At 34.6% G+C, this 25,914-nt stretch overlaps 2 protein-coding genes across 4 annotated transcripts in view; one reads left to right on the forward strand and one right to left on the reverse strand.

The window, feature by feature from the left end:
* The window catches only part of Rpp25 (ribonuclease P protein subunit Rpp25), an 83,279-nt gene that overhangs the window by 52,305 nt on the left and 5,060 nt on the right, over positions 1 to 25,914 (forward strand). Inside the window, exon 1 of one of the 2 annotated variants that reach the window (XM_017605277.1) lies at positions 11,993 to 12,135. The exons of the other annotated variant lie outside the window; for it this stretch is intronic. The gene's annotated coding sequence lies outside the window, so the exon portion shown is untranslated. Of the gene's footprint in view, positions 1 to 11,992; positions 12,136 to 25,914 lie in introns of those variants that run through there. 2 annotated transcript variants of the gene reach the window in all.
* Positions 1 to 25,914, reverse strand: part of Tdc2 (Tyrosine decarboxylase 2) — a 30,637-nt gene that overhangs the window by 2,615 nt on the left and 2,108 nt on the right. The window contains exons 2-8 of one of the 2 annotated variants that reach the window (XM_017605224.1): positions 12,680 to 12,844; positions 7,335 to 7,571; positions 7,150 to 7,220; positions 6,810 to 7,046; positions 6,523 to 6,720; positions 6,130 to 6,344; positions 3,782 to 3,908 (exon numbers count right to left, since the gene is read on the reverse strand). In XM_017605224.1, coding sequence (XP_017460713.1) covers positions 3,782 to 3,908; positions 6,130 to 6,344; positions 6,523 to 6,720; positions 6,810 to 7,046; positions 7,150 to 7,220; positions 7,335 to 7,571; positions 12,680 to 12,844 — 1,250 coding nt within the window. The remainder of the gene's footprint in view (positions 1 to 3,781; positions 3,909 to 6,129; positions 6,345 to 6,522; positions 6,721 to 6,809; positions 7,047 to 7,149; positions 7,221 to 7,334; positions 7,572 to 12,679; positions 12,845 to 25,914) is intronic. The other variant, XM_017605232.1, reaches the window with a different exon arrangement.

Here is a 25,914-nt window from a genome sequence, read left to right on the forward strand (position 1 = left end):
GTTTTAAGTTCTCTGGTGAGTTGAAAGAAAATAAATTCTGCCAGGTTAGGTTAGATTGCAGTGGGCGATCTGCGCTAGAGTGAGACGCTCTCTGCGCGGTGATATCGATTCAGCGGTACCCTTTGTCGCCAACCCATCATCCATTCCGAATATCACCGTGGTCCCTTGTAAGACAAATTGGAAAATATTCCAGTCTCGAAGCCCAAACTTGAGTTGCATTGCCAAAACAAAGGATGTGGGCCCGACAATCTTCTAAAAAAAAACCCTCAGGGCTCGGAACCGACGTTTAGAAAAAAAAAAATATACATGACTGTCTTTTTAGCTTCCCCTTGGATCCGTAAATACAACAAAACATCAAGAGTCGCTCCTGGTGTTATGGCTCCCATAATGCCTATATACACAATTCTTTACAATTCGTTTAAGATACAAACCATGGTATTGACCATGGTACTACACCAACATACTGCAGAAGAAACGTGGCAATCGGTCTGCTTAAAGCTGTGGATACATAATTTACCATAGCCGGCCTCAGAATCCAAGTTTTTAGTGCTCGATTACTTTCAGCTCACAATCAGCTACCTATCTACGGTTCTCCTTACTTTGTTGAGGAAACGGAACTAAGGATTAGAAGTTAAGACCTTTCAACTTTCCTTTTTGCGTAAGCAAAACTCGCTTTTTCTTGCTGGGACTGACAGCAAGACATATGTATATGTAAAAGATTGAGTTAATCTAAATGTCGATGGTCTTCTGCAATAACGACACAATTCAGTCGTGTTAATTCATTCGTCTTTCTCCAAAATCACGAAAGGATGTTTGGCTTTCATATGGCGATTCAAATCTCCATGAGAGCCACCAAAAATGCTTATGAAAATTCGGCAATGCCTGCATTTCATTTTCTTTTCATAAATTTTGCCTTCGAAATGCGACCAAATTGCATTTCGCTTTAGAATCTGAAAGCGAAAGTCTTTTGTTAAATGACAAATACCAAAAACGCAACTCAATTATTTACTCTTTTACACCAATTGCACTAAACGATTTAAAACATTGGAAATTCAATGAAATAAAATGTCCAATTCCAATCATTTGTTTCTTTATGCTCTTACAATGAAGAACGAGATGCCATATGTGTTAAAATTACATTTGCATTTTTACTGGAGTGTTGCCAAAGAAAATTTTAATTCGCTTTAATGAACAAACTAATGAACTAGCTCAATTAAAAGAGCTGGCTCTTTCGCTCTTTAGTTCAATAGACATCCCTGAGCGGCCTGCCTGGCGCTGGCGCAGAAACCTCATCCATATAATTTTGGATGTGCTCCAGGTTTAGTTTTCCCTTAATAGGGTCATAGTAAAATAATAAATAAGTGTACCAATTAACTGACGTCTTCGTATTTGAAAGCAAATTTTGATTTTGTTATTATCTTTTCTTCCATTTCTGGTATTCGCCTTTTTCAATTCTGACCCCTGGTTTTGTTGCATACCTCTGTCCCATTTGGGCTTAGATCCTCAACCTTCCGGACTGAAAAAAACATCAGTACTGCAACGCTGTGAGTGCTTTTGCACAATCGGCAAGAATTTATTTTCGTTAATTTTTTATTCAAATCAAAAAAATACATACATAACCCAAAAGGGTTAAAGTGAAAGTCAAATCAAAGAAAATTTTGGGATAATAAATTACCAAATAAGAGTACCGAAATAGAATATCATTGCTATCTGGCACACTTTATATTATTTCACTATGAATAGGAATGCACTACCAAACACCACAAGAGAGGCGAGAGTACACTGCCCTGAGGCATTCTCTTCCAACCTCTGTCCCGGTACATGATCCATAGTCTACCTTCCGAACAGCCAATAATTCTCAATGCTTTTGAATAGTCACACCGTTGGCGAGGATTTTTTTTGTAATATTCAGTAGTTGTACTACTACTTTTATGAGCGCAACTGTACGTTGGTTTGTGTTAGACGCAAAAAATACAGCAAAAAAGCAATGGTATTATTCGAATCTCACATAATTATTTTGTTTAACAAGTACTTGTCAGCTCGTGTCACTGTCCTCTGCGTATTACCCACCAACAAACAGCACGTCCAACATTCAATGCTCACTTGCGTCAAGTGGCCAGCGCTACTTTATTGCCTTCATATTTTATCAATTTAAATCAACACCGAATTATTATTTATTTTTTTTCATTGCGCCGAAGTGAAGTTTTTTGTGCAATATATGGACATGTCATTATGTGCGTAGATATGTATGTATATGTTTACATATATAATAGATGAAATCGGCCAAATAGTCAGGCAGTAGGTTAGGCAGTCAGTCAGTCAATCAGTTTAAGTAATAACAAGCCAATCGATCAGTCGAAACAATCCATCAAAAAGTGTTTGCGCATACAATGTTAATTGAATACAAAAAGGTAGTCAGAGAAGTGAATGCAACTTTAATTTTAAAATAGAAAACAGCCGAAATAATTTAAAAATAAAACACTTCAATCGCATTGCGGGGATGTTGCTGGACCAAATGCACGTACACATGTACGTCAGCCAGACATGAAGGCGGGTTTGGTTTATATCTCTATATATACTTTTTGGGTTGTGTTGTTCAATCCCTGCAGAAAATCGAGAAATAGTTCCCCTAGGATTCAAGTATTCTAAAGTTTACGAAAACAGTTGAGGCGATAAGGTAATGCAATAATTCGCCGATTGGTAGGAATAGTCCGAAAACGGAAATAAATGAGCTTCCTATCGACTTTTTTGATTTTGAAAGTTATATTTTGAAAGTGAATGTTGAATATTCGTGTACATAGGTTAATCAGAAAGCAGTTAGTCGACGCAGCACTGGTTCGTTGGTGGTAAAGGTGTACAGAATAGTAGAGCTAATAGAGTAATTGGATTCAGTTCTTTTTCCTACAGGTATGTTTTTAAACGTGCCGAACCAATGTATGAATGAGGACTCAAACATGCAATATTATCAAGATGTATGTACATGTGCCGGTACATATGTAAAAAACTGCCAAATGTGCATACACTCGTCTACCTTAATGGATATTTCAACGATTGAATCGCTTAAGAAAAAGTTTTACCACTCACGCAAAACAGCAAGAAATCTTAAACGAATAAGCACGTTCAAATTAAGACGGATCAATTGTTATGCGAAAAAAATTAAATATTCACTTTAAAAGTTCCAACCAAAGTGGAATTCAACCCAAACGCATAAAAACATATCGTTTCTTGTATGATAAATTTAATCGTTTTACAACTGAGTATATGGTCACCTGAAATGCAAAAAGACGTAACAAACAACATCGTTGTAATGCAAAAAGTCATAATTAATAAAAAATTCAAAATTCACTTTTTGATTTATAAAAAAAAAATTTGAAAAAAAAAATTTAAATATTAGTCACGACTTTTTCCATTTCTTCATTTACGATGTTGTTACGTCTTTTTGCATTTAGGTGACGATATGTAAAAGTCACCCCTCCTAATGTTAACAAATGGGTGTTGTCGGTATTGTAAAAAGTTTTTGCCGGGTTTTCCTTGTGCAACTTTTTTTACTTTGTTTTTTTTTTTCATTCAACGCACATGCATATTTCAATCGTTTGAACTCCGCGTTTAAGATATTTCTATTATTATATTATTTTTTTCTTCACTTGAACTTTTATTATTTTTATTTTGTAAATACCCCAATGGTTTCATCCGTTTTCAATTGTCAATTGTTTTTGTTTTGTTTTGATTTGTAGGGAATTGTGATTTGCTTTGTTTTGTTTTGTTTTTGTTCGTCACTCACCTTGACTTGATTACAAATCTCAAAGCGTTTGTCTTTCAGCACATGTTGTTCGAAACGTTTGGCCAATTCGATGTGACGTCGTATATAATTCTGCAATCCCGAAATTCCATATGAACGCAAAACAAACCTATTGAAAATATAAATAAATTATAAAAAAAGATTTTATAAAAAAAAACATAACTATTATATATGTACTAAATATGTATGTATGTGTAGTCATGAGCTAAATTCCAAAGCTTAATTCTGAGTTTTCTTCTATGCATTTCATAATATATTTGGATTCAAAAATGTATGCAATAAATTAAAACTTTGCATCCATTTCGATAGTTTTGGAAAACTGCTCGTTGTTACTCGATAATTTTATCAACTGGGAACGTCCTTTTCAGCTTACTTTTGTTAGTCTTATCAGCAGCTGATTGGTGGTTTTTTCCTATACAAAAAATAAATTCTAATAAAAAATGATTTTTACTCAATCATATCGCTCATTTACTTCAGAAACATGGTAAAATAATTATTGTCTATTAATATTTTCTACTTAGTTTGCACTTGTAATTTAGGTATATATATGCTTAGCGTTCACAGAGGTTTTGCAAAAAAAAAAAAAAAAAAAATCGATCGATTTGCAGAAGACCCTCGAAGACTGTTGTTTAAAAACAATAAAAAATCAAGATTTTGGTGAATAGACGAAGTCGCATTTTAAAATTTGTATGATATTAATGTAATTAACAAATTTTTATTTTTGCTCTTCAATAACTTTATAATAAACTTCATGTAATTTCAATTCCTCTCCTCTGTAGGGCTCCGTACAGCTCAGTTGTTACAATAAAAAGAAAAAAATTAATGAGGAAAATTGTTATAAATTTTGTAATAAATAACTTATATTTTAACATTTCTAATATAATATACATTACAAATAATTGGAAAAAACATTTCGTTATCAATTTTCGACTACTAATGGCAGACATAATAATAATAGATCTGCGCTTACACATTTGCTAGTGTCACACGAAGGAGAGGGACCGACTCCGAACGGAGGTTTGCTATTGCCTGCCGAGGGGTGACCGCTGTTGAGAAAAAACAGTTTTTCTACTTTTTTTTTGCAATGGATGCTTTGTTTGACCAGGGAAAGCGGACACTGCTTACCAGTACACCAAAGCTTAATCTTGTTTCATTTCAAAAATCTGCTAAAAATTAGAGGAGTCTCTGCATTGACCTTCATTAAAAAACCAGGACAATTTGTCTAAATTAGGACAAATTCTAGAAAACCAGAACGTCTGGCAGCCCTAAGCTAGCCACAGCAGGTCGACTGATTTGCATATCTACGCTGTACTATTTTGCTCTCTCTGTTTGCTAAGACAGAAATAATAACGGAATATGTAGAAGCTGTAGAAAGCTAAGAAGATATACATATGTAGAATCCATTTAGCATCTCTTATGCATGGGCCCCGCACTTCGGAGAAAGCGCCTCCAATAGAGGGTACAGAAGGAACTGCGGATGTTTTAAAGACAAATGGGGATAGGCAAAGGGAAACCCTATCCTGGACGTCATATTGGACTCATGCGACTAATCTAATCTTACCCAAAAAAGAAAGTATAGCACACAAGTTTTGAATATCCCAACAATTAAGCGGATGTACCTACAAATGATTTTTTAAAGGAAATTAGTTAAATGTCGATGCATTTTTCCATGAGCTCTTGCATACGGTGTATGATAATCATCATACGCTCATAGGCTCAGCAATTTCTCGTAATAATTTCTGCTTTCTTCCGCTGTCGTGCAGATATTAATTGTCATCAATGTACATATCGATGGCTGAGTGGAAGATCGACCTATCTCGGCTGCCAGTTCGAAAACGCTCTATCTCAAAAAACTTTTCAAGAACGCCCTACTTCAGAATTTTATTGAAAAACACCCTATCTCAAAATTCGGTTCAAAAACGCCCTATCTCACTTCAAAATGTATTGAAAATATGCTGATATAGGGCATTTTTGAATCGGCAGCTGAGATAGGGCGTTTTTGAAACGAATTCTGAAATAGGGCGTTCTTGAAAAGTTTTTTGAGATAGAGCGTTTTCGAACTGGCTGCCGAGATAGGTCGATCTTCTACTCAGCCATCGATATGTAGTTATAAATGTATGTATGTATGTGCTATTACGTAATTTTCAGTAAAGTACATATTTACATATAAAAAACTGAAAAAACACTATTTTTTTTTGTCGAAAGTCCCGGTCGAAATTTAATAAATAATTACTGCTTTGCACACACATATGTATACATCTATGCCTTTATTAAGCATTTGCCGAATCACAAAAACCTTAACAACTCTTTATACATATTGCCATACATACCACAATTTCAATGAACGAAAACGCCGACTGAGTGGAACTCCCCAATGACGGTAGTCAATTGCTGCATCATCATAGCAATGCTTAAGATACAATGGATCCACGACAAGTGCTGATGTAAGGCGGATTCGATCGCGCACCCAAAATGTTGAACAGTCGAAATTTGTTAATAGCCATTTATTGGGATTCGTATTGAATGAATCAGCATATTCGATGCCCTGTCAACGACGCCAAAGATGGCATTAGTTTTTGTATGGTTGAAAAAAGAAAAGCAAAAAGCGTGACCATTAACAATTTACGCCAGTATGGTATGCACCTTGGTTGCTTAAAACACAATTCTTGGAAATTTGCTTTGTCTAAAATTTATGGTACATATTTATTTCCGCACTCACTCACCTTTAGTAGCGGCTTCAATTCGGGACAGATGAAAGAGTTGCCGGCATAGGCAGCGTCCACGTGCAACCAAATACCTGGAAACTTTTGTATTTCCTTGCCAATCTCCTCCAAGTTGTCAAAAGAGCACGAGCCGGTAGTGCCCAGTGTAGTGGAAACGAAGAATGGCACCAAACCTTGTTTTTCATCCTCCTCCATGGCCTGTTGGTGGTAGCAAAAAATATAAATGAATTAAAAAAAGTCCATATTGCAGTAATCTTAAATTAAGTTTAAGGCACTGGAAGGCCCACCTCACTCAATGTGCGGCCGCGCAAGCTGGCATTTTCATCCGGCTCTAAAATACGCAATTTCACGAAGCATATCATTGCAGCCTTCTCAACGCAACTATGCGCCTCCTTCGAGCAGTAGGCAATCAATTTACAGAGTAGGTGACTCTCCTCGCTGAAAGGATGTTGTGCCATTAGACGCTTGAGCGCCTGAGCGCGTGCCGCCAACATGCTGACCAATACGCATTCGGAAGCGGAAGTCTGTATGCAAGAAGGGTGGGCAATTGAAATTTGCAAATCAAATTAAAATATTTGCAACTGTAGCTGCATAATAACTTGTTTTACTTTTACTATCGTTTTTCACCTGTATAACGCCGCCACCGGTGCTACCCTCCTTTAACGCTAGAAAGTGATCTGGTAATCCGATGGCTTTGCCTTGAAAAATATTTAATTTCAAAAAAACATAAGAAAGAAATAAGCACACAACTAACATTTGGTGGGCTTTCTTTATATGAATATGTATGGTTTACATCACCGGTCGTAACATACCCAACCAATCCAATACAATAGTCTCGAGCTCCGTACATGCCGGACTTGCTGCCCACGAGAAGCCAATACAACCGATGCCATCGCCCAGCATATCACCCAAAATCGATTCATAAGCATTGCCCGCCGGAAAGTAAGCATGAAATCGCGGATGCTGCCAGTGTGTGACACCAGGCATTATTTTATCTTCAACATCTTTCATTATCTTATTCCAATCCTCGGGCTCGTATGGCGCCTCAGCTGTTTGCAAGCGCGTGTGTTGTGTGCAAAGTAAATTAACATTTAATTATGTAAAAAAAAATGTAAGTATTTGTACATCGAGATAGATATACATACATATGTACTTCTATAAGCCTATAACATTTTATGAACATACATACATACATTCTGTGCATGGTTGCATTTTTTACATACTTATGCTATAAAATATGTATAGCTGAGGCTGAGTAAAAAAAAACACACAAATCAATTAATAATCGTTTTCAAGAGAGCTTCTTTCTACATACATACAAAATTTCGCACTGGTGTAAATACATATACTGTCAGAAAAAACTATTGGCCCAGAGAATTTTTCCGCTAATGTTTTATAAAAATATTGAATATAGTTGTTACTACAATAAAAAACAGATTTGTAGTCCATTAAATTTTAGTTTTTTGCAGTATTTTTATAAAAAAATTAGCGGAAAAAAATAAAATAAAAAATGGTACCTACATTGCAAAAAAAATTTATTTGCCAATACTTTTTCCCAGCACTGTATGTATGTACATCTGTATACCAGCAGTTCTTAAGTTTTCCGAATGTACATTCCAAATTAAATTGAGACGTGTTGGTATTAAAAAAAAAGAAAAATTGGACGTGAATGAGGTTTTTTTTGCACAGAAATAAAAATAGTGGGAAAATACCTTTTTTTCAAAGAAGTTCTTTAAGAAACAATTTTTGTTCATTAAAAACTCCATTTTGGAAGTATTTTCCGAAATATTTTGGTGGACGTCTTCAAATGTAATAAATTTTGTAATCACGGCGGAAAACCGCGACTTTTTTTTGGTGAAGCAGTCTAATGTACATATCTGTGTTCGTATGGAAAAGTAGCTTATGTCGAAAGGCCGGCTTTAGTATAATGCGGCATTCCCTTTATTTTTTAAACGACAAGGAATTTTTTGATGAGACTTAAAAAGAATATTGACTTGTTAGTATCGGAACTATTTCTTGCACGTTTATTTGCTAAAACGGCTTAGCGCCCGTAAGTCATTCGCAATCGTATGCTGCGATTTATACTAAAGCCAGCCTTTCGACATAAGCTACTTTTCCATACGAACACAGATATTTTAGTTTTCAACAGACTGAAATGTGAAACGCTTTTTTGAAAGTCGAGAAAAATTCACAGGAACACTTTTCAACAAAGAGGAGACATACGCGAGCAATAGGACATTTCCTGCTCATTGCATACCTTTGCTAAAGAAGTAATCGTGCGACAAGGAACGTCATGTTCCAGCGGAGGAAAGAATGCCGTCTACAAGGTTATACTGCGATCAAAAGCTACGTGAGGAAGTTAAAAGAGCAAACGAAGTCTTTTTTACAGTACTTAAAAGACAAAAGGGAAAAATATGCAAGTGAAAAAATGAGGTGTTTGACAACTAGAAAAATACTGGGAAACTCTATCGGAAAATCAGACTCTACCCGGATTCAAAAGTGAAGCGGACAACGTCCGTCAGACATTAATAACAAACTTTCCACCGGCACATTTATATGACAAATTCTTGGCTAAATAGTTGTAATTTTGCCAGGTTAAATACGCTGCTGAAAAATCTTCCGAATAATTTACGGAAACTAAACTTATACCATTCCTTTATTCGGTCTACATAATAAACTTTCCGTAAGAATTTCAGAGAGAAACATATGAGGTGAAGGTGCCACATACATACCTAGGCCTAGGATCGACATCAATCTACACAGATGTTTCTTAGCTAAACAGCAGGGCAGCTTCACTCCAGTGAACTCTCTCTAAATCCCACTTTTTCAGGCAGAACTAACCGCTCTAAAGGAGTAGTCCCCATTCTCGCAGCAAGACTGCAGAGTTCATAGGGACTATCAAACAGGTGACATCGAAACGTTTTTTAAATGTTGTATGGGTTCTAGAACATACGGGCATCCCTGTTAACTGCATGGCTGACGAGTTGGCAGAAAAAGGGTGAGAAATATCCATGGTGAATACTGCCAAGGAAATGGGTATACCTCGTAGCCTCCTGCAAACAAAATAAAAAAGTTGAGTCAACACTATCTAAAGCTATCATACAGATCGACCGTTCCTCCTCTCTAAGATTAGTACTTTAGTGTTATAACAGCACATTGCCTTATGGGCACACATGGTGAGCAGCTCTACAGAGTGGTAAACGCATTGAAATGACCACTCGATAATGCGTAGTTATTTCGCGGCTAAAGACCAACAAATTTACTGGAGTTGACGCCATCTGAAGTGTCCATATATCGCGGGATCAGCCTTCTGAAATGTAGCCAGTTCGCTTGGTTAGTGCTCTTTTGAACTTCCCTCGTAGTCAACCAACATCTGTTAATACGTATACTAATATCAAATTTTGAGCAAGTAACATCATTTAGTTTATGTTGGCCAGCTATTGAAAGCAGGCAATCTCGTAAATTTTGTCGAAAATTGTTCAACAACAAAAGGGCAGTCGTATGATTACTTCAAAGAGGTATTTCGTTACCTTAATTCACCAAGGCCATAACCAACACTTTTTTTTCGAAACTGCGTTTTTCACAGATTTTCGTTGGATGCATTTAAATACACCTTCAGTAAAAATTTTAAAGTGTTAGCACCAAAAACAACAGAGTTACATGCCCACTTATTTTTGATACTATTTTGATAATGTTTTTTGCTTCTCCTGTAAAATAACAAAAATTCTTGGTTAGGGCCTTTGTCAATTAAGGTGACGATTTGGTGAATTAGGCTACGAATTGCCATGGTATTCCATATATATTCCAGGTATAAGCTATGACTATTTTCTGTTTCCAAAACTGAATCAGTTTGCCGAAAGGTAAAATATTTGAGTCGAGTGAAAAGATCTTCACTGAGACATGCGCTTATTTTAAGGACCTTGGAGGATAAAAGGAAATTAAGGAAAAAATACTGATTGTAATTTAGAGAATGGAATTTTTACCCGACAGATCAACTATTAACAACACTCGCGAAATATAAGAAACGAGCCGTAAAATAACAATCGACACACACCTTCTCTTTATCGACTTTAACGATTAAGATAACGAGCTATCAATTTGATATCGCCGCGACAATAATACGTCTGTTGACTAGAAATAGCTACTACATCAGGTTGCAGACAGTGCAAAGCGTTCCATCTTACAAGACTTTTTCAAAAAGTTCTTTTTGGTAATACAACTTCTTTGAATAGCAACGTCATTCAAAGGCAGACGAGAAACTGTATGTTTCAAGGCAACCAAAGTCGAATAGCAGAAAAAAATCACAGTTGGCGAGACGGTGCGTGTCTAGTGTAAAGTAAAGTTTTAACGGTGTAACAAGTTTTTATAAGCGTTTTATCCTTAGGGAAGCTGGATTAAAAAAGGTCTTGAAACTCTGATCATTTCATACGAAATAAAAAAAATAACTAAAATCTAGCAAAGAATGCCCAGCGCTGTGCCCCAGGAAGTTTATCTAGCATGCTTTGGTATCTATTTATACAAAAACGCCGCAATTGCCGCCACAAGCCTACCATAGACCAAAAACAAAAAAGGAATACAAAATATCATAGCTGTCATTTATGGCTGTTAAAAGTGCACACGCTTAACTAAATCCATATGCATTCACAAATCAGATCAAGTTAGTCAGTTATGTATTTTTAGCCACAGGTTATTTATAGCCCAGTCGAAATCAATAATTGTTTACTATGTGGTTAAAATTAAATCAACCAAAGGCATTTGTGTTGCGAAATAGCTTTTGCAGGAATCAATAAACAAATAAAATACTTGATAATTTTTGCGTAAACACAACTCAAAGCCATTCAAATTCAAAATGATGCCAAAGTCAAATATTTGTGTTTAATAAAATTAACTTATTCCATAAAGCAAATATTGGGTAATTTGAAAAGATTCCGCGGATTTTTGGGTAAATTTTTGAAAATTAATTTTAATCAAATACATATTGGCCACTGTTATCTATGACCATTTTCCATTTTTGGGATAGCCTCATGATTTCATCGGTGTAGAACTTCTGGGTTTATCGGCGAAAAACTTGGCCAAGTGATTTTCATTAATAAAGTTTTGCAGAGACAGAAACAAATGGAATGGTGCATTAAAGCTTCCCAATCAAGTTCCGTTTATTTTTTCCGAGTCAGATGTTTGAGGGCTGATGGAACACAATTCGCTCTTTCTAGACGATGCCAAGCTACCAGGTTGTTCATATTTACTGCCTTCGCTATCTCTTGATGCGGGCCTTGCTCAACAATTTGCATTATTTCAGTTACTTTTCCAATGACTGGCCGAACAGAGCGGAGTGCATTTTTGTCATCGAAATTTCCGCAACGAACTTACTTAACAAACTTACCGGCATCACATAGCGTATTACATCAGGTATTTCACTAATTTTCAAATCAATATAACATTTTGCGCGCGACGAATTACAGAATTGTCTTTACTAAAGAAGTAGCCTGAAATGTCACCTTTCAAAGACACCGCGCAATTGGATTAGTGTTGCCACATGTATGGGTGATAAAAATCTGCAGAGACTTTTCATATGACCCGTTACTAGTAAACACTTTTAGACGTCTAAGTAAAAAGGTAGGTGTGTGTATACAAATTGCTCATATGCTGGAAGAACGTCATAATCCAAACACTAAATTGGTACATTCTGAGTTAAGAACGCAATAATAACTGCAAGCACTTTTCAGGTTATGTAAAAAAATACAGAACGATATATGCATTGCATAGGATTTTACGATTACATTCAATACATAAATAAGAACATATACTTGCTGCTAATGTTTTCTGTTGCTAAAGAAAAATAATTGGCTTGAAATTTGATATCCGTTATCACGGCTTTTTATAAGCTTTATTATGTTGCACCTGTGTGTAATCAAATTTTGCAATCAACATTTTCAAAAGGGAAAGAAAATACAACCACAAAAAATTTATATATTAGGTGGAACGGTGGGCGATTTTTCTTTTTTTACTTACCTTTAATAAAAGTTTGTCTTAAAAAATTTTGTTTTAAGTTACTTGTTTTGTTTTAATATGACGTTGTTCCAGCAAACCGGCTATATTTATTTATATATGTACATTCAGTTGAAAATTCCAAATTCTTAAAAAATAATCTCAAACTTACAGGGTATTAAATGTCTCAGATAACCGGGTTCGACGCTGGGTGTGACGCGTCGGTCCTTTAGCGTTTCCATATATTTGCAAATATATTCCACCATCTCGTTGCCACGCTTACGAAACGTTTGGCTATCCATGATTGCTTTCTGATAACGTTTATGAGCAGTCCAAGCTTGAGATACATACATACATACATAAGTAAGAACGCATATTAAATTGTGTTTAGAAAAAATGGTTCTCAAGTGTTTAAATTAGATTAATTTTTCGAATATTATTTTTTCTCACGAAGTTTGGATTTTTATTTTTGGAATAATTTTAAATCCTGAAAATAGAGGCTGCGTTTTTATGATTGATTTAAATACTTAGTGATATAAAAAATAACATAATAAAATATCGATTATTCTTGATCGGAAAGATACAATTCATAAAAGAACGGTTAAAGTTGATCGGAAAAATAGAAATCCAATTTTAACGGGTTTATTATAAAGGTCATAACCGTTACGGCCCACAGTGGTCGGGGAGGCCATGTTTTATGCGAAAAAACAGAAAGACTGTTACGATTTTAATAAAACTGTACGACCATAGCATTACTCTCTTGCTGAATTCGAATATGCCATACAAGTTTTAGTTTAACAGTTGACAGCCCTGAAATCAAATGACACGCTGATCACGAATTATATGTCAAATCTTCAACATCTTCCTCAACTTCTGTCTTCTGGTTCGACTCCTATGTCATTGCGGGCTTTAACAATTGCACAAAATACACCACACAAATATTTGCGCAAATAAGATTTTCCGAATTCTTATTCGATTCGTAATTGTACTAATTGGTATTTGCGCAAATATTTGGGTGGAGTATTTTGTGCATATCGACTCTGCCGGGCGTATCTTTTCAACCACACACCCAACCGCATCCACGACATCATTTTCATAATCTTGTTCTATATCGGAATCTTTTTCCAAAGCTTCAAGTATTTCCTCTTCATTATTACAAAGTCAAAAAAGTCTCGTCAGTGGCGGATCCAGCGGGGGCGTTTCAGGGGTTAAACTACGTGCCATTCAGTGGCGGACGCACGGGGGGTGTTTTAATATGGCGCATATGTACATATGTATAGTATGGCGTCTATGTATTAAAACAACCCCCGTGCGTCCGCCACTGAATGACACGTAGTTTAACCCCCAAAACGCCCCCGCTGGATCCGCCACTGGTATTCGTAATCGGAATGCAATCTCAACCATAGTCGATATAGGAAACCCGACAGCTACTAAGGCAAAGAAATTGAAACGTACGTTGGAGAAAGTTGGACTAACAAGAAATATATGTAAATGTGGATCCTGTTTATTTCCCCTCTGAAAGAATTTTAAAAATTCTAGACAAGTTTCTTATGTTTGAAATGCAACCGTGGACACTAACTGGCAGGGAAACTTGCAAGTTCCTACAAATTTGCGTTCTTGCAGAAATTTGCAAGTTTCTCTACTTGTTTAATCAAATTATCGTCGACAAAAATCCAACCATGTGCTACAATCATATGTTTTTCCTAATTGCAATTTCTTGCTGGCAAAATTTTTTCCAGATTGAATGTGCAACTTCTCTCCAAGAACTAGTATTTCTACTTGTGAATTATTTAAATAAAACATGTGAAATTTAGTTGAAACAGTTTAAGCCGTTTTTTGGCCAATTTAGCCGGTTGGTCCAAAAAGTTCTGGCAACACTGATCATGAGTTTCATTTTCCCCGAACCGGTTCACTTTAAACTTTTTGTTTCCATGTATGTATTTACTATGGGCGAAATTCAGGATAAGGCAGATTATGTAAATTACATGTGAAGTCAGCATTTTATAATTATGGAAAATACTAATCAGTTTTGAGTTCGTTGGACATTTCTGAATAAGAATAGCTTTATTTTGACTAATTTATCAGAATAGTTTCTGTTTGTCTGTCACTATTTATAGAACTTTCAGAACTTTATCAGAACTTTCAAATATACCTTATTCGCGAAAAACATGGCTTCTCTGACCATTTTGACCTGGTTTTTATGATGTAAGTAGAGAAATTAAAAGCGTTGGATTTTTTTTTTTTAATTTAAACACCATGCGAATTCCGCGGCCTCCTCGACGTCTTGTTAATAGTCAGAAATTCAAATCGAAAAAATTTTAATAGATTTAGTACTTTTTATTTGCAAAACTGGCACAGAAGTTGTGATTGTTTCAGGCTTTTTTTTTTGTTTATAATAACTTTGTTTTAACTGTTTTCGCTGTTTAACCTATTTAATATATATATTTTTATTTGTTAGCAAGAATCTGCCACACCTATGTTTAAAATATGTATCTACGTCGACAACAATTTTTTCTAAGAATTCTTTTGCCAAATAATTATATTTATATTTCGTTGAAAATCGCTTATTTACTCTCTTCATTACATTTTGTTTTAACTATTTAGTGCGAAGTGACTTGTGTCTTAAATAAAACGCAAATATTTTTAATGTTGTTTACATACTAACTTTTATGTAGTAGGTATGACATTTTTGGCAAAAGGTTTTTAAATTTTACCTGTTGAATATTTGCTGCTCGACAGACTTTCGAGTTATATGTATGTTTATGTCTGTTTGTTTGTATGTATGTATATACACAGAGAAGTGAATAAGAAAGATGATATATGTAGCGTAAAAACCTGTTTAAGGCAAAGTATTGTTCTTGGTTATTTGTATATATACTTAGGATATTAACGATGCGATTTAGCGATTTCACGCCAATTGAGAGAGGCCCTGTTTTTTATACTTTTTTTGTCCAGCCGTTTTCGAGCTATCGATTTTCGAGAAAAAAATGTCCTAATGGCGCCGATTCACACCATTTTATTTTTGGAAATTTCTAATTTTTCAATTTTCAAAGCAATTGGAAAAAAATTTCAAACCGTATTTCTGTAAAATTTTTAATATAAAATGTTGATTTCCCGAATTCCAAAAAATAAGCACTGATCGATTTTTTTGGATATTTTTTCTAAAAAACTGTCAGTCCTTTCCGCAACTTTTAAGCCAAATCCGATAATGGGATCTATTTGTTTTCGAATTTTTAAGTTAATGAAAAATTATCACATTTTGTCCAACTCAACGCCAGGAACTCTGACTGCGTCAAATTAACCCCATTAATCAAAAAGATAAAAATACTTCATTGCAGAGGAAGAAATTCTCTACATAATTTCTGTGGTAAGCATTACTTTCGCGTAATCGATATTTTTTATCAATTAATCATACTAACACCACCTTTTTGGTAAAGACTTCAGGCAAAAGGATTATACTTTTTCTATGCCCATAACTGTGCGCTTGAATTCGCTTCTTCACCAATTTTAATGCGGTTCTTGTCAGTTTTTAAGTTAATTTTAAAGTTGAAAATAACCGTCTTCTTGCATGGCGCAATAAACAGCTTTCTCGCTTTATTTTCTATCACTCGGCTATCTAAAATACAGAATTCTAAAAGAAAATATTCAAATAAGATAGTGTCAAATCAATCAAAAATCTTTCTTCTCGCTCTTATTACTTCACCTGGTATAATTTTACCATGCACCCAGAAAAAATACAGCTAAACATATTTGGTAAGTATAACCAAATCATGTGTTGGGATAAATATATTTAGCAGATTTTTTTTCTACACTCAGAAAAAAGTCAGCCAAATATATTCCTCTCAACACATGATTTGGTAACTATAAACAAATAATGTAACTATAACCAAATCATGTGTTGATAAAAACATATTTAGTTGACGTAACTAAACTCTTTTCTCAGTGTAGGTGTGGTTATCTTGAATGTAATTTTCGCATTGCAAATGCCGTTTTTATTTTCAATGTATGAAAAAAAAACGTTCGTAAAAAAATCCAATGCAAATATGTGCTCAAGTTTAGAATTTCTTGATGAGTTTTCTACAACGTCTACCACTTGATGAAAATACAGCGGCTCCGCTGGCTTGGCCATGTCGTTCGAATGGACACCGACGCTCCAGCTCTGAAAGTATTCAACTCGGAACCCGCTGGTGGTAGCAGAGGAAGAGGGATGCCCCCACTGCGATGGAAAGATCAGGTGGAGAAGGACTTGGCTTCACTTGGCGTTTCCAATTGGCGTCAGTTGGCACAGAGGAGAAACGACTGGCGTTCTTTGCTGAACTCGGCCAAAATCGCTTAGGCGGTTACAGCGCCAAAAAAGAAGAAGAAGAAACTACTTCATGCAAAATATGCCTTGCAAATAGATATTAATGTTGCATACTGTACGTGCGAAAGCATGCTAATCAATTGCTTAATTTATTTTAAGGCAATTACAGCTTTGTATGTAAACAGTAAATTCAATTATCCGAATATACAGTGACTAAAACAAGTGTTCACATGTTGATAATTTCTTTTGTAATTTTTGACCGACTTCACAAAGAGGAGAAGGTTATCAATTCGTCGGAATATTTTTTAACCGACTTCACAAAAAGGAGAAGGTTATCCGTTCGTCGGAATATATATATACATATATATATATATATATATATTTTATGTATGTTACCGCATAACTTTGGACCACGTTAACCGATTTCTATAATTCTTTTTTTTTTTTAAGGAAAGGTGTTACCTCTCAGGTGATCCCATACTAATTTAGATTCAATCCGATCATTGGATCACGATGAAATTAACGATAATCTTAAATTTGTATATGAGAATAAAAGTCAGTTTTGTTTTTCGCTTAAAAATTACTTGTTTTATAAAAATATTGTTTAAGCTTTAACTAAAACTTTATAAATCAATGTTTAAAACTTTAGAAATAATCAACAAATTTTCATAAAAATTTGGAACTTTTTTACTTGAATTTTTAAAATTTTTTTTTTGTATACACAGTTTATTTAGAGATTTTGATTTAACATAAAAATATCGGTGATTATTGGTGAAAACACGTTTTAAAACATTTTTATGAGTATTTTTACATAGATTTTGTGTTTTAAGTGGCTGACAATAATTTTGGTTATCGTTGTTGTAACAGCATGAAAATTCCCCAAAGAGTTTTCAGGGAATCAGCGGGAATGACTATCGATCTGGATCGCTTACCACTTATCATTTGTTTTCCAGCGTATAAGCATGGCGTAGAGACCCGCTTAAAAAAACTACTTTTTTCATTCCCTCGTTCTTGGGGGATCTTGTGTCATTCGTTCATGCTAAGAGATCGACCTGCGTACTGGAACCAATTTGGATATCTCTTATTCTAAACCTAAGTAGTGTGAAGGTTTGGCTTACAGAAAAATCAAAAGAAAAAAGAAATTGGTGCTGGTATAGTAGGCCCGAGTTGCGGAAAGTCGATACCGATGGGCAGCTCATAAGCATTTTTTCAAGTAGACAGTCTTGCTTTAGTAACACTGAAGTTCTGCAAAAAATTATCAAAGTTGGCATATGATTGATTGTGCGCCCTTAACGCTCTTTGAGCCAAGAACTAAGAGGCTGGCTATCGGGGCATGGGGGCATTCTATTGAAATTACCGTGAATGTTGCCCATAATAATAATAACCCAGTGATAAATGCGTGATACATATTGTAATGTATTTCTCATGGGTTCTCGAATCTATTAGTCTTAACTATGTAATCAGCATTCGAATGTATCCAAAAAGTCCCAAAAATTTCATATTAAATCATATTCATTTCATGGGGGAAAAAAATGCATTTTCGAATGTGAAAAGGGTTGTTTTACTGATTATTTTTTCGATTACTGCACATTACATTTTCTCACTGGGAATAGTATTTTGGCGCTTTCGCTTTTGCTAAGTGTTTGGCCGAGCTTCTCCTCCAATTTGTCTTGTGTGCGTCTTGATGTTGTGACACAAATGGACGTTTACATTGCCTTTGAACGGCCAATATTTTTTATGAGAAACATTTTCAAGGCAGAAATACAATCGGACGTTTGCCACTGCCTGCCGAAGCATGACCGCCGCACATAGGGACGAATCGACAATATAGGACGACAAAAATGGGGTGATCGGCAAGGTTAATTTCTTACTTTTTTGCTCTTTTCCTTTCATTTGCTTGTATTTACTTATTATCGTAACTACCCGCTTCGAGTTGTAATCTCCTTTCTCCAATAGGCATAAATTGCAGTTAGAGCTTGATGGAAATCAACTATAAGACTTGTGCAAAGAAAATTTCCCGAACAATATCACAGCTCCGGAGTGGCCACCGTACTTGACAGATCTGAATCTCTGGGATTACAGTTTTGGTCAGGCCTTGTGCTAAGCCACACAAAAGTTTGACGTGGTTAAAGCAATCAATGTGCCGTAAATGGGCTCTAGTTTCCTTAGAGGAGCTGCGACTTGCGGCCGAAAATTTTACGAATCGTTTAAAGCTCAGTGTTGGTGCCAAGAGAGTTCACTTTGAAGCCGGTTAAAACACAAATTAATAATCCTTAGTGCTAGTGTAATTATAAGTTGTTTCTTAAAATTTCGCCAGAATAACTGCAAAATATGCAAAACCTCTTGCCTCTGATAGAAAATTAAAAACTCTAAAAGTTAATTTGAATTTAAATTAATTTGTACACCTGCAATATTCGATAATGATTGCTATAGCACTGTCTGTAAATGAATATGTTAATTGAAATTTGCTTTTACGATCGAGCCTGTCTGCTCGGGTTTGCACATTTTTTCTCAAATTGTTTTTAAGACAAAATCGCACGATTTTGTTTTCCCCGTTCTGGTAATCGTACGATATCATTTCAATTCACTTGCACAATAAGAAGTACTCGAATTGATTTCAAATAATTTTCTTGATTTAAATTTTAAAATTTCTTTGACAATTTTTTTTCTATGTTATTTTTTTCCTTTATTTTATTTCACACCATTTAATTTTTCGTTTTTTTTCTAATTTTCTTATTTTACTTTAATTCATCTACTTCTATTTTAATTCAGGGTCATTCCATTTGACTCCAGAATATGATCATTTGTGAATTATAACTATGTCGTCGGAACTTATGTAGCTATAACGATATTTTTTAACTTAGACTGATGTATAAAATTAAAAAAAAATTTAAAAATAATTTTTAAGTTCTCTGTAGCTATTATTTGAATGAATGTGGGACACTAAAAATACCTATATTTTTCCTTTGTGCACTCAAATACAAATTTTAGCCAACACGTTTAATTTTCAAGCCAGTGTTTTTGTGTTATAAAAGAAATACTAATGCTTTCGAATTAACTAAAACTTAAGCTGATATAATCTTCAAAGAAATATTTAAAATTGTGACTGGTGTAAAGTAATTATATTTGAAGTAAAAGTCTTCATAAACAAAAATTGCAGTTTCTTATAATTTTTAAAATATTTTTATACAGATTAATGAAATGTAGTCATTTAGCAAGAAGTTACTGCTGAAATCGGAATAATTAAGGCATTTTAAGATTTATGTCATTTTCCTCTTATCAATTACATAGTTGGTTTTTATATTATTCCACTATAATTTTCTAATTAAATTTCTTTATTGTAATAATATTTTTTTTTAGTTTTACTTGATATAATTTTATTTTTTTGATTTTATTTTACTTTATTTCGTTGCTTTCAATTTTGAATTTCAGGTTTCAATTTTTTTTCAATTTCCTTGTGCTTCAATTCGTTTACTTTTATTTTAATTCAATTAGTTTTTTATATTATTCCATTGTAATCTTTTCACCAAATTTTTATTTTTTTTTTTTTATTTTAATTTATTAAGGTTTATTTCATTTAACTTTAACTTATTTTTTCATTTCACAAAGCTCACTCTTTTGAAATCCTATTACGCGCCAATCCACCCTAATCGACCTAAATTGGCACAGTTTTGGATAAAAAAATATTCTAATTCCATTTTTTTAGCTTTTGGATGTTTTTTAGCCTTTCACTTGTAACTAATTATATTTAATTTTTACTTAAGCACTCACTTGCTTGCTATAACCGTTCTAAGTATTACCGTTACTTTGTTCGTTTCCAAGAACTGCTCGAACCGCTATCTCAACCGTAACTGATCACGCTTTTGTGATTTATCTATGAGATAACCTCGGTATACCAGTAGCACTTTGAGTTGTACATGGTGTCAGCATCCGGGCCACCCGCAACAACTTCACCCAATTCAAACAATTCAAGCAATTAAAAAAGAGTGCAAGTAAGGAAAAATGGTGAAAGTAAGCTGGAGAATTTTCTACATGCCGGAGAGGGTAGGCGGAGGTGACATTGCGGTGAAATAAGTAAAATATTTATTCCAACACAGGCATCATGCTCCCAAGTTAGTTAGTTATACTCATACATATATACACAACAAAATATATATGTATTTGTAAAGAATACCACTTGATGCGTGCGACCACATACCTACATATACATACATGTACCAATCAGGCACAGACAACCCTCGTGCAAAGTGGATTTCTTCAGCCATTTCTAGTACGCTTTTCTCTTCTGCAGTCATCATACCACAAAGATTATGTTGGTGGTGCTATCTAGTTGTTGTAGTATGGAAGCTGAGTTTGTTTTTGTTTTAATAAACACTCACTCCATTACAGAATCAAACATTTAAATAGGAATACGTGAGTCTATGCCACCAGATCTCTGTGACTGGATGCTAAATATTGCAGTAATTCCGGTCGGCTGATGAAATATTATTCTGCTGATTTTCATAGATGGGGGCGTACATATATGTACATATGTATGTATTGTACATATGTACATACAAATGTTCGTATGTTCTTAGGTTAAAGGTCAACAGCTCTTTTTTTTACTTTTCATGCAGAACAACCTTTTTTGTCCTATATATGTATGCATATAAACCATAGTATTACGAACATTAGTTTGCTTAAAAAAATTTGGGTACAAACAAATATGTTACGTATACGCCCTCCCGAACAACGAAAATATGCCATTAACCGGTATGTTTTGAGAGATTTCGCTACTGCAATTGGTTCGTTGGTCGAAGCATGACCAAAAAATCTTCAATTGGTTGGATTCCACCTGCCGTTATTATAATCTTTTATATATTTGTGGCTGAACTATATATGAATTCGCTAATTACCAAAGGGAATAAGTCGACATTTTTTGGTTATTTCAACTTTGATGCAGTTCGGTTCCGCTCTGTTGAACTGCCTAAAATTTGCCATATCGGAAAAATGCTGACTTTTTATCCCTTTGGTAAGTAACCGATTCGTATATCAATTGTAAAATGGAATATAGGATCCGAAAGGGAGCTTTGTTAAATATTTGGGTGTACATAAAATTATGCCTGGGTTCTTCGACCACAAACAAGTAAAAAATTTCGAAATCACCTTGTAAACGCACTTTAGATTCAGCGGTGTACGGCGAACTTTTCTTTGTTTGTTTTTAAGGTGGTACGGTCTAATGTACATTTATACATACATATCTGAGAATATGTTTTCTGTCCAACTGTTTATTTAAACAACTGAACAATTTTATCGGCTTTAATATGGCTGTCAATAATACAGCATTTAATAAATACACTCCACGCATAACAATCGCCAACGTGAGAACCACACCACATACCACTTGACAGCTACGAGTGCATACATACATAACTGGTTGCGGGTGCTCAAATTCCTAACGAATTCCTGCAAAGAAATGTGTGCATGCGCAGTACAAGTGGCGCATATGCGTATGTATGGCTCACAAGGATGCGCTAAAAATACATTTGCATCATCGTCCGGAGGAAGCAGGCCGGCAAAGCTGGTGTCGAGGAGAAAAGACTCCCGTAAAGTATTTGTGACAACGGCAGGCTCACGCATTCATCATATTCTTCATACTCGTACTCATTAAATTTCTTTTTAACTGCCAATTCTTTCTTCTTCTTCTTTATTAATACGAGTACGAGCAAATTGTCGTAAATTGAATTATTGTGCGTGGCATCGATGGCTGCGCTAACTGCGGCTACCGATTCGACGTTATTGTTAACAAAGTTATGACTATTTAATGGTAAATTGTGTGGGCGAAGAGGAATACCTACTTGAAATCTTCATTGGAGTACATTGGTTGGTTGCTTACTTGCTTCGAAGTGGCGTGCTAGTGATGCGCGTTATTGATGCTTAGAAATTTTTACGCATTCTACTCAAGCATTCCTATCAGCTGCTGTGGTCCTACTGTGGTTGCTGTTGGTGCTTCTGAGTTGCGTGGGGGAATGTATGTATGTGTGTCTGGCATGTCCTTATTGCCAACTCACATTGTACACATCCATTTTGGAAATGCAGTGAACTTGTGGCCAATGTAGGCGGGCCCGTGGAAGTAAATATGTATGTATGTATGTATGTCTATTATATGGGTATATGAATGTATGTAAATGAGTATGTGTATGCGCATACAAAGCAAAGAAATGAGGCTGCAAAAGACAAAGATGCTGAATTGAATGGCAGTTTCTCCGCTAAACACTTGAACGTTGTGCACAAAAGTTCATTAATGAAAATTTAATTAAATTGAACGTGTCGAATATTTAGCGATTTTTTTTTTCTATTTTCCAATCGGCGGGCAATTCAGTTAGTTGTAAGTGCACATATATATTATGAAATGTAAATAGCCGTAACTAACATCGTCAGCTGAAATGCAAAATTCTAATAAAAAATTCAAAACTCAATTATTGATTGATATATGGCGCTTCATCGAATTATACTACCTCCCACATCGTTTTATGCAATAAATATTATTTATTAGTCACGTCTTTTTGAATTTCTTGGACCGATATGTACATGGGTCATTCCATAAAAAATTTACACCTCAATGTTTTTTAGGTGTGATATATTTTTTTTTTTTACATTCTTTATTAAAAAAAAAAAAAGAAAACACATAGTTCTTTATTTCATCATGATATTCGATAATCTCGAGAAAAAAAAATATCCCGAAATTTTGAGCTTACAGAGATGTATCTTTTTTCAATTTTCGCAACTATTTGTCGGAGAAAATCAGTTAAATAATCAAAATGTACGTAATTACCGGGCTACAGTGTACCTACATACAATACACAGAAAAAAATGTGACAGATATCGTCTCGAAGCCAGTTTTGCGAAAGCAACCTATGTAAGTGAAAAAAAATTTTTTTATTTGAATTTAATACGAAAATTGACAGAAGGAAAAGTAATAATTTTTCACTTAAATTGTTGGTGAAAGTAGCAGTTTATGAAAAATTCCTTATTTTTTTTAAGCAAGAAAATTCTTGTTTTCTGTTTTTGTACCACACAAAATCAATTTATCCTCAATTAATTAGTTCACGGCTGCCATTAGATTTTAAGCCGACCCTTCGCAGGTTTTGAGCTTTCAAACAATTTATCAAGCCCAAAACAATTCGAAAATCTCGAATATAAAAATGATTTATTATATCAGAAAAAGTAGTCATTGACATAAAACGTTTCGCAGTATTACCGACCTCGAGCAGTCCATCAAAGATCATTGTCGTATGATTGTTCCATTTACTGCCTCTCTATGCAATAGGGGGCGTTTCATCTCCGTCGTTTGGCGTGTGAACTTTTATTTGGGTTGCGCATCCCTGTAGTGAAATACATTCATCGAAAAGCAAAGGGCATGCTTGCCAGATTTTGTAATCGCCTATATTTCATGTCCGGACAATAAAACTTTTGTTGTTTGCAGAGGTGTTTTAGTGCTCAATCGTTTAGTAGCACTTATACAGGAGGCGATCTTTGCAGAATTGCGAAGCTGATATTGTTGCTGTTTTCTAAGTCGAGGAAGTTTTCTTACATTTCTTTAGAACATTTTAACCTCGAATTGCCAATACGGCAGAAGTTAAGGGGTTAAAATAATTTAAGAACAACTATGTGGCAAAACTTATATATAGGTCTTTGCGAACGAGAATTATGTTAAAGATCAGTTTATAAATATATAAAATTATAAGTGTAATTGAATTTGTGACCAAAAACTGTTAACTTAAACCCATTTAAAAATAATTTGTGATTAGGTGAAACAAAATCCTCTCAGGGCTTGATCGTGTACGAATACTACTGTCTGAGCATAGTTCGGTTGCAGTTGGTCTCAGTTTCAGCTAAACTGTAAGGTTTTTTTTTCATAAAAATATGTTAGACAAAAGTGTACATCATGCAATTATCTCTAAAACCCCTTTATGACACTTTTGTTTCTAAGAGTCACCATTTCTGGGATATAACGACTCGATCGACATTCATTTTGTAATAATTAATTTAACTTATAAAACACTTTGAATTTAAGTTAATTTTTTAACAGGTGGTAGTATATAAAATTAAATCTGTAAGGCCGGTGCCACGGGCACTTTTCCAAGAACCCACATTTTTTCCATGAGTCCAGTACTCTACCACAAATACTTCCAGAGGTTTGTATTAAATAACTTTTCGTAGTCAGAATAATTAACTTTATTTCCTCAAAATTTCGCGCTGGCCTTTAAGGGGTGGTTCTGTATTTAAAAACAATACTTGGATTGTTTTGTTTAATTTGATTTCGATATTTCGTATAGACTACTTTAGATACGATTTTTATCTTTATTTAGCCGATCAAAAAGGGTAAAAATCTCATGATAAATCCATCCTGTTCTAAGAATAACCAACGCTAAATATCTGGCTTCGTTGCAGGGGGTAAGCAAGGCCACCTGCCCACCGAACTTCTCGGTAATTCTATATATACTATATTAGCCAAGTTACCAAGCTAGCGGATTAATCACACCTTTTTAAGGAAATTGTAGAAATCAATTTACGTGACATTTGACCTTCAATAATTTTTTTACAGATCTGGGATCAAGGACTTTTCACATTTCATTTATAATGACGTTCGTAACATTCGTACCAATTTTCAGTTTTATGCGAGTTACTGCAACCTTGAAAATCTAACTTGACCAGGCGGCTAATAGAAAACAATTTTGAAAATATGGTTTAAATAGAGTAGCATTTAAAAAATATTAGTTACGCGGGTTATAATTTACTTCAATTAGGTTGACAAGTGATTATTTATGAAAAAATTGTGTTATTATATTGGAAAAAAGGTCTTTTTAATTGAAAAATCCCCATCTCAAAAGATTTTCCCATATCGAGCCCTAACCGCCAAAATAACGTAAGCGACATTTTTTTCAAAATTTTCTTTTTGATGCAGAAATGCATCTAGATGCTATAGGAATATTTCTGCATCAAAAAGAAAATTTTAAAAAAAGTGTCGCTTACGTTATTTTGGCGGTTAGGGCTCGATATATGTACATACAGACATGATATAATAAAAACGTAAATGTTTATGTATTTATGCCAGTTTTCTT

Source organism: Rhagoletis zephyria, unplaced genomic scaffold, assembly GCF_001687245.7.
Source record: "Rhagoletis zephyria isolate East Lansing unplaced genomic scaffold, Rhagoletis_zephyria_1.1 Rzeph_scaffold_00153, whole genome shotgun sequence".
Taxonomy (NCBI): domain Eukaryota; kingdom Metazoa; phylum Arthropoda; class Insecta; order Diptera; family Tephritidae; genus Rhagoletis; species Rhagoletis zephyria.